The 10,191-nt window shown below is 39.1% G+C and overlaps 1 protein-coding gene across 1 annotated transcript; it reads right to left on the bottom strand.

Annotated features, from left to right (window-relative positions):
• Positions 1-6,097: 6,097 nt before the first annotated feature.
• Positions 6,098-7,090, bottom strand: LOC121522558 (olfactory receptor 10J5-like). The gene has a single exon (XM_041807090.1). It carries the CDS (start codon positions 7,088-7,090, stop codon positions 6,098-6,100), a length of 993 nt encoding a protein of 330 aa, XP_041663024.1.
• Positions 7,091-10,191: the final 3,101 nt, after the last annotated feature.

Raw genomic sequence — 10,191 nt, 5'->3', positions numbered from 1 at the left:
ACTTTTGCGAACAACTAGTGACTACGGCCACAAATCTAACACCACACACATAAAAAATATATCAAAACGGAGGAAATCTTGTCCAGCTACTGTCAAACCAAGAACCAAAGCCATATCATGCACAGTTTTGGCGTGAGAGGACCAACTGTCCCAAGAAAATGGACATCCCGGCCATCTACTGCAATGTTACAGAATCGGATCCATTTCTTTACAAACTCAAAAAGATGCCTGTTTTTAGATCGCCCTCCTGGCCTCATTTCTTGCACAATCAACACCAAAATTATATCACTGCTAGTTCCAAGCCTGCAGATGCTCACGCCGAAATCCATTTGATGATACCATTTATGGTTTTCGCACACGGAGAGGAGAAAGAGACTGTGTTTACAAGCAAAAATCACCCAAAACTACTCTCTGCTGTCTCAGGTGTAACTGATCTGTGATCAGTGATGCGTAACCGTGCAGGCATTAATTACCATGGCAACAGCAGCTCTGGTGCTTTGATGATGTCATCGTTGATTGACACACATACAGCCCTCAATGAGCTCTGATCACGCACACACATGGAGCTGTTCCAATAAAGCAGCCCATTTAAACAATGCTTTAACAGGATGGTGGGTGGCTTCTCATCCACATACAGTCCCCCATAAAGTCTTTGGCGACGTCAGTCGCCAAAGACAGCCACACATATATCCCATATGAAGTGAATGGGAGAGATGGTGCATTTGTGTGTGTGTTAGGGCGCAAAGCGCGCATTGGTGTGTGTTTCTGTGTTCTCTTGACTTTGGTGACGTCAATCAAAATAACAACACACAATCCTTTCTCAATAAAAGTTTTTAATGTGTTCAAATGGAGCTGGAAATAATAAAATTCATCTCTTCTGCACCTGCTCTCATCAAGACCTTGACAGGAACTGCATGTCTGTATAAAATTCAAATAAAGGACTCTATTTCATAGGGAGGGTCAACACCACCAGGTATGTCAAGAAAACAGCTGAGGCTCAGTTGCCAGGTGATCAGCATCAGCTAATCAGGCCACATGACTAAAACACATGAATGAAGTCTCCTGTCATGTACAGTGTTTCTCAACCATTTCACCGTGTCATTGTCCAGCTACATGCTGCTTCAGCTTGGACTTGGACATGACCTTGTAATGACAAGTCGGCTATTGTCATAATTTCTGCTTGAGGAAATTGTCTAGTATGTTTTACTTCAACTACATTTCAACTAATAGTGGTTAAGCTTATGTGTTACGTAAGGGACACATATGTTACACTTTACAATGAGGGTCCGAAAAGCATTCAGTAATGGTTAACTATGGTTAATTAATGCTTGTGAGCAGTTAAGTATTTATTATGTTACCTAAGGGTTACATGTGTTACACTTTACAATAAGGGTCCAAAAAGCATTCACTAATGGTTAATTATGGTTAAGTATAGCTTATAGGATTACATTATGTAACTTTTATTAATGTTTAATAATGTATTAATTAACTCTGAGCAGTAGACATTAATTAACTGCTACTTAATGCATTAACTAATTTTTAAATTAATGTTATTAATACATTATATTGTTTAATAAATATTATTAAACTGTTAATGCTTAATGCATTAACTAATGTGTTAATGTTATTTAATACATTATAATGATTAATAAATATTAAACTGTTACTTAATGCTTAATAATGCATTAACTAATGTTAATTAACTCTGAGCAGTAGACATTAATTAACTGCCAATTAATACATTAACTAATGTTTTAAATAATGTTATTTAATATGTAATAATGTTTTAATAAATATTATTAAACTGTTAATTAATGCTTAATAATGCATTAACTAACGTTATTAAAGGGAACCCTATTATAAAGTGTTACCAAAGTGGCAATATTTCTTAAACTTGAAATATGTCAAAATAGCAGTTTAATACATGCATTTTTTTGCAGCAGTTTTACAAGCCTAACCTCCTCCACCCCGGCCGCCTCCTTTATAGCTTAAAGCTTGTTGAATCCTCATATTCAGATTCATGCTACTATGGATTAATTGCTTCTGAAATAATTTCATTGTTTTTAATACACAGTCATATGTGTCCATCCATATGGTTGTTTCTAGCCATGCACTCTGGAAAGTGAAAGCATGCTGCTTGACTGACTCAGGCAGTATCTTTAGAGGAGAGCCTTCTGTAGGTCATATCCATTTTGCAATGAAATGGTAAAATGCATGATGAGTGTTCCTGACTGAATGTAGGTTATAATATTGAATTATTTCAATAATTTGTTGGGAAAAAAAACGCATAAGTTAAGTAATCTAATAATGATCGCATATGAAATAGCAATTGAAATATCGGGAAAAAATTTGCAATTAGATTATTTTTGCAAATCAGTCAGCCCTAGTTCACACCTACTGTGAAAAGAACAAATGACATTATGTGATGTAGCATAAACTCACAGTGTCCAGTGAAAACACTGGGCAGATAGAACCCAGCTAGAGAGAGGAGTTCAGTTAAAGTTGGTGATTCAGTTGATTTGGCTCAGACCAAAAGTCCGCTCTTTCTGCTTTTCATACACTGACAGAAATTGGAGTACGCCTCCATTTATGTTCCCTAAGGTACAAAGGCACAGAGGATTTTCCCCTCAGGTTCTTGTTTCTGACATTATAGTACTCCCCTTTTTTGGTAAAAAGAGTACATATGAGGTCAAAAATGATCAACGGTCTGTTTGTACATCATTTAATCAACCTAAAGGGGTACAACATACAAACAGGGCTACAATGGCAATGTATAATTGTTGGTGTAATGTCGCTTATTCATTTAGAAAAAATAAAATCATCGAGGATTGAACCCCAGAGAACAAATCCATGAAATAAAAACAGTTGATATATTGTTTATCAGGCCTATTTAATTAGTGGCCCAGGGGCCACATGTGGCCCAGAGCCAACCACTTAGTGGCCCAGCCTGTGGTCACGCCAGAGATGCAGAGAGCAACCTGTTTCACAATTTTTCACAACTTCCCACGGTACTGTAGACCATGAATGCAACACTCCACATGGCCTAGAAACAGTCTACCTACAATGCACTGTGTTGTTTTGAAGCGTAGCCCCGAAATCCGAGGTTCATCGTTGTGATGACGTCATCTCCATGCTATCCCCAGGTGAACTGGCTCTATGGTCTAAAATCTACATTAGTTTGATAAAAGGCTGATAATAATGCAGTTATACTTTTGCTAAATCAACGGTTCAGCTGCTGTTCTGCTGAAGTGGCAGAGTTACTGGTTCTTATTGGATTGTTCTGTTGACCGTCGGACCGTTAGCAGGTTGACAGTTTGTTTGTTTGCGTGCTAACTTGAGACTATCAAGTGATGCGGCGTGTCTCCCCTCTTTGTCTTTGAAGGGATATTTGGGGATTTTGAGGTTGGGTGGTATGAGCTGCTTGGCTATAGTAGTGGCGTTAGCCTCCAGTGATTTCTGTGAAAGTTGATCCTGTGATTATTATGAGCTCATGGTGGCTATAAATGGAAACATTCTATCCCCATAGTTTAACGAATTCAAAGGAAAAATGTTCTGAGAAAAGATGTTGGTTCGCCTGTATGCTGTCTCAAATAAGTACAAAGCACATCATTTCTCCCCAATAAAACCCCTCTGTGTCAGGCACTAATTTATGATGCAGCTTTCACCATTTTGTCTCCTTCCGCTGTGCACTGATATCCTCTGATCAGCTGTGTGGGTCTGCAGGCCTCTGCAGGGATAATAACACCACACCAAGCTAGAACAAAGATGATATGGGTGATTTCGACTCGAGCAGTGATGATGATGTGCTGTTTACTGTGGACAACAGGATATTTGTATGAACCGGAGTACACAGAAAACAAACTTCTACAGATGGAGAGTCAGTGGGCTGAAACAGAAGCAGAGAAACTTCATTTGAAAGTTTTGAGCCGGAGAGATCCTGAGTTACCTGTTGGTGTAGGTGTGGAAAATGCAAACCCATGCTCAGATCTCCCCTCCTCTGATGTCCAGTGGTCTCTTGTCTGTGTAATAAATGTAGTTTGGGCCAGCTGCTCCACTTTTGTTGCCTTTTTGCTGCCATACAGTTCATGGATTCTTGTGGCAATAGTTCTCCTCGTAGGTGTTCTTTTGTACAGGTTATCTGAGGTGATCTGGATGATTTCTCTAAGCCCCTTGTTGTCAGTGATGTTGATGGTCTGCAGTCTCTGGTGACCAAGTACTGATTGCATTAGTGAGCTTAGACTTTGTCATTATGTAGACAAATCCAGGTCTGCTGGACCCCGCGGGTGTAGCTTGATAACCATGGCTTGATCCTGTGTTGTTAGCTCCTTTGCTAACATTAGCAAATAGGTCCTTTGCCTGGAGGTGGTACTTAAGAGTCGTTGTGCTTCTGTGTAAAGACAGTTTATCACTGCAGTATCTACCCACAATTTTGGTTTTAACTTAACTTTTATTCACCAACTTTTTAAAGGCCTTTAATGATCCAAAAGTGAAGACTGGTCTGGGTTGTCAAAAGTCAAAACTCTCTGGAGCCAAACTCTTGGAGGGGCTGGACTCTCTTCCATTTAGGAGTTGTTCTGGGTGGGAGCCACAAGCCAAGTGTGGGGATGATCTTAAGCCCCAGCTGTGTTCTGTTGGGGTTTCATTGAATGAGAGAGTCACCTCTTATTATTGAGATCATCGATCGGAGCGCAGTTACTGTACGCACCAAAGACCAGTTCAGAGTACTTAGCCTTGGACTTGCTACTTGTGCAATGGCCACAACAACTATGTCCAAGCATAGGGATGTTCCTAAGTGAGCCATGTAGCAGAATACCTAGGCCAAAGAATGATGATTGAGTTTGTTGTTGTATCATCTGATCTTCAGTCACAGACTTGGAAACTCAGGTGAAGAGAGCAGCTGGTGAATAGGATAAGATGGTGGGAAAGGCTGCCAGACAGACTTGGCAGACCTAAACTGGTAGTAAAGGTGAACAAGGAGTGTTAGGCAGAGGCCAATGTCTATAAGGTTTCCAGCTCCCACCTTCAGAAGTTCTCTTGACTCACAGGGGATGCTTGGACCATGAAGTCCCAGTGGTCTCATTTCAACAGCTCCACTTTGGAAGCAGCTGCAAGGAGTTGTGGTAAGATGGCCATCAGTGCCTGTTGTGTCAGTCAGTCAGTCAGTATACATAGAGATGCATGTGTAGGGCTGACCTCAGCGCTCAGCCAATAGGACATTTTTGATGGTGCCATATGATTTTAACCCGTTATAATTTTAGTAAATAACTTTGTGTGATCTTCTGCTTTTTATTGCAAGACATCAGTATCACACGGAACAGGCTCACATGCAAACAATCTCACTATAGCGCCCCCTACTGGCAACAGGCTATGCCACAAATGGGTCATATCTTCATTCCTCTTTTTGAGTTTAACCTATTGAGCTCTGATTTTGACAGAAAGCCCCAGCACAGAACTGTTTCATTGAAGGATGTCTCAGTGGAGATGGCGAGCATTTCAATAGCTCGCCAATTTGACAGGAAGTATGTGCAACTCTCTTATCAAACACCTGATTGCCTCAGAATCTCACATTTACTATCAAGGTCTGCCCCTCTACAAAACAAAGGTTAATTTCATTGTTTGATGTAGCACCCCCTATTGGCAACAGGAAGTGGCACAAGTGGACCATTTCTTTATTGGAGAGCAATTTGTTATCTCACCACTTCACAGAAAGTCTTAAAGTTCTGATTTGCTTTAAATCTCACATGATTAGGGTCTGCCCCTCTACAAAAATGTATGTTTAAATGTGTATTACATGATTTTGATAATGCACCATCTACTGTAGGAAGGCAGAAGAATCTTTAACATATAATCTCCTTTTTTTCCTCATTTAACATGATAAATAGCAGTCCTAAGAAGATTAATATGCTTTACTCTGCTGCAGCACACAGCACGGTTGGGTACACCTGACATGTGCTGGGGTGTGAGGGCCCTTCAGTGCTGCTTTGTGGTTGAATCTTACTGATGTTTATGGGAAATATGTCAGCAGATAGACAAAGAATACTGTTACATTAAAGACAGCAAATTCACACATCATGTAATTAAATGGGGAAGAAAAACTTTATTTTATGCTTTCTTTGCCTTTCTGTGACTCTTTGGGTTTTGGTTTCACAGCAATAATGACTTTGCAACACCTTAAACGTCTAAAGATCACTCCTCTGATCTGGGGCAGACTCAGACCATAAACTAGAGGGTTATTGATGGGAGGAATGATCAGATATTCCAGAGATAAAACAACTATTACTAATGTATTTTTCTGATCCAACCTCAGTTGAGTCAGTGCAAAGTCACAGTAACATGAGATGCAGTAATTTACAAATGAGACTATGTGAGGCAGGCAGGTCTGTAAGGCCTTTCCTCTGACGTCAGACGAGCCTCTCCTGCAGACCAGCAGGATGCGCAGGTAGGTGTAGAGGATAAAGGACATTGTGATGAAGACTGTTGTCATACTTAGAGTCTCACCCAAAATAATCCTCTTTGTTGTGTCCTCACATGACAGCCGCAACAAAGGTCTGTAAGCGCAGAAAATCTTGTGCAACTTATTGCCACAAAACGGAATAGAGAGGAGTTGATGTATTACATTTCCACCAAGAAATACCGGATAGAGAACTGAAATAATGATCAGACAGAGCACCGTCTTAGCTGTCATTTTACTGTGATAGTGTAAAGGCTGACAAATAGCAACAAATCTGTCATAGGCCATGATGACGAGGAGAGTTAGCTCGTGTGTCAGATAAGTTCCAACAACATAAACCTGAGTGAAACAAGCTGCTCTGGGAATGAAATGATCATCAGACACAATGTCCATGAGAAACCTGGGGAAGAAGGCGGCTGAGCCGTACAGAGAGTTTACAGACAGACAGCAGATAAAAATATACATGGGCTGATGCAGAGACTTGTCCAGGAACACTGCCAGAACAATCACAACGTTAGCAGAGATTATAGTCATGTAGATCAGCAGACACAGACTGAAGAACAGATATCTGAGGGACCCATAATCTGCAAACAGAGAGAACTGGAAATATGAAGGATTCACACTCATGTTACTCTTCATCTTCTTAAAGGACAAAAACAGAGCTAGATGAGGAGAAGTGAGAGTGAAGACAGGCAGAGAAACGACCGATTATAAGAAGGACAGAAAAGTGAGTAACTTAAAATAAAAGTCTCTAACATTTATGTTTACATGATATATTACACACCTGAGCTTCCAGGAAAATGACATCAAGTGTTGAAATAATTGCAGCCTGTGTTTGAGGATTGATAAAAAGGATTAAAAGAAGAATGTCAACATTTCATGTCAGTTATACACATGCAGATATGATGTACCTGTGTTATCAATGCAAAAACACAACCTTCAGATCCTTCACTCTTTAACAGCTTCTGTCATCAATCACATCAAAACATAAGTCATGACAGAAAAACATCTTAAACTGCTCTGTCTGACCACAACAGTCACACAGCAGTGAGTCAAACAGACATGTTAGAAACAGTCATGACAGAAATAACTAAAACGCTCCAAATAACATTTACATTGACATGATATTTCAGCAGGAAAACACAAGATGAAGAAAGCACATATTTCTTCCATGTTACCGTTTAGATTGAACACATGCAGATATGATGTAGCTACTTTGTGATTGCACAGAGATGCTAAACCCTCCTGGTGTTAACCAGATCTGTCATTAATCAAAACAAAGACATCCATTCAGAAAATCTTGACAGGGTTACAGAATTTGAGCAGAGTGTTTTATAGATGGCAGAAAAAGACCATTTCATTACCATTTTCAAATGTTTACCTTCTATGGTCTGTTGAACCACAGCAGTCACACACAGCAGTGAGTCTAACAGGCTTAGTTTTAACAGTCCAAACATCCATGCATGGCACAAACACACAGCGTCCTCTCCTGATCTGATCCTCATTTTGGCTCCACCATCACTTTTATCCTCTTACACCATCACCAGAGGGTTTGAACACGTACCTACAGAGCCTAAAGAGAGGTGATGTAACTCAAGTTGTCATGTAGACAAATGTACCTAATTAGGGCCGGAGCACTGACCTCTAGTTGGCGAGGACCCTAATGTAGCTGTACACATCATTTTTATGTCAGAACAATCACTAGTGTGGGGGTTTTAACCTCACATAACTTTACAGAAAATTTCCCCCCAAAAGATATTTGGTGCATTTTGGTGCAAGTCCGTGGTGCAGAGCAAGGTTATGATAGTTTTGGATTTAAAAAAAAAAAAAAACATTCTTTTTTATTTTGTTTTCACTTTCTTTTTTCAATTTCAGTTTAGTTTTATTCATTTTCACTGCTGGTTTGTTAGTTTAGTTTTTATTTTGCAACAATGCTTTGTTTCCGTTTTGTTATTTTTAGGTTAATTTTATTTTTTTCGGATACATGTAAGGGCTGAGAGAACGTCATACATTTTAATAAACATATTCAACAGGCTACTCTTCACATTTCATTTTATTTGTTTAAAGATGATGTTTGAATACAACTCCAGACATAAAACTACCACTATGTGAAGTCTTAACCAATCAGATCAGGTAATTTTACTTCCCAGACTCTGATGTAGGTGTCAGTCAGTCTGGCTGTGTCAAAAACTATAACTAAGAAAATTTTGTCTCTATTTTTATTTTATATTCATTAATTTTGTAAGCACACTGTACAGTTTTAGTTAGTTTTAGTTTTTTCTGTAAAACCTAGTTTTGATTTAGTTTCTACAGAAGAGTATTAGGGCCACTGAAAAAAAAAATTTGAGACGAAAATTTTTTTTTCACTTGTGAGAAAAAAGTCAGAATTCTGAGATTAAAGTCAGAATTCTGAGTTTAAAGTCAGAATTCTGAGTTTAAAGTCAGAATTCTGAGATTAAAGTCAGAATTCTGAGATTAATGTCCCACATTTGGGCCCCCGCAGGGGCCCAAATGTGGGATAAAGGACTGGGTAAGAGGTACATCCATGAAAATCAGCACAAATATGTGTCATGATTAGATGATTAAGTGTCTTGGGGCCATCCTCAGGAATGCTACAGACAGCTAGAGGTCAAATGTTGTTGGCGTTTATATTTTAATGAAGTAGTCCAAGAGATTTTAGCCAATCGACTCCTGTTTTGTTCTCATACTAGACAAATGGAGATGTAAAGGTGTGTGAACTGTGAGTTTTCACCACAGGGTGGGGCTGTGACCAGAGCCCAAACTGAAACTACTTTTTTGTATATCCCTTAGGGGTTGGAGCCTATTTTGGCCATTTTTGAGAACTTTTGATTTTGCCTTAATATACCCCACAAAAAATGTTTTAACATACCCATGTTTGGTATCTTTTTTTTTTCAGCACAACTTTCTCTCTATGATTTGATAATTATTTTTTCACTTTAACCTACTTTATTACCATTTTGGGCCTAAAAATACACAAAAATCATCAAATCCAAATTTAAAAAAATACTATTTATTACAATAAAAACACAAAACATGCTCAATGAACTGTTTTGAAACTTGAAAAAGTAAAAATAGGTTGCAAATATGAACATATAAAGGTAAAATTGAAATATAGTAAACCTATATCCATATATTTTCCATTAAAACATGTATATTTACAGGCATTTTTTTTTTTATCTTTGACAGCTGTAACCCTTCAAAACAAATATTTGCAAAATTATACAAAGAACTTCAACAGTGTTTTGTATTCCCACAGTCCCCAATAGCTATTCCCAGAGTTCCAAATAGTGCAAATGTAACATAACAGGTCAAATTTAGATGAGATCCAACTATATATAAATATTTCAAACTATATACAATGGGGCAAAGTTTTTTTTTCTATCTGTGCCACTCTGCAAAGCAGTTTCTGTCCATCAGAAACAGAGCCACAGGCAGGATTGGCAGGACTTTTTTTGGGGACTTTTTTTGTCCACCTGGTGGCAGCGTTGGAAACTCCTGTGGCCTTTTGTGGCTTTCAGCCTGGCATTTACCATGGTAATGGCAACAGGAATGTGGTTGGTACTCCTCTTGGTGGGCACGCCTGTGCTGTCCACCCCACACAGCTGGGACACCAGTTCAGTTTGGAAGTCCCTGTGGGACATGGCCTTCATCTGATTTGAGGTGCTGATATCACAGTACTAAGGACTGAGACATTAGTGATGGCCATGTCCAGTGGGTAG

This window comes from Cheilinus undulatus, linkage group 15 (genome assembly GCF_018320785.1).
Source record: "Cheilinus undulatus linkage group 15, ASM1832078v1, whole genome shotgun sequence".
NCBI classification, from domain to species: domain Eukaryota; kingdom Metazoa; phylum Chordata; class Actinopteri; order Labriformes; family Labridae; genus Cheilinus; species Cheilinus undulatus.
This window is presented reverse-complemented; position numbering and strand designations above follow the sequence as displayed.

What these genes read in the sequence shown, in the direction of transcription:
- LOC121522558 (XM_041807090.1), bottom strand. Translation starts at nt 7,090, where the DNA reads ATGAAGAGTAACATGAGTGTGAATCCTTCATATTTCCAGTTCTCTCTG.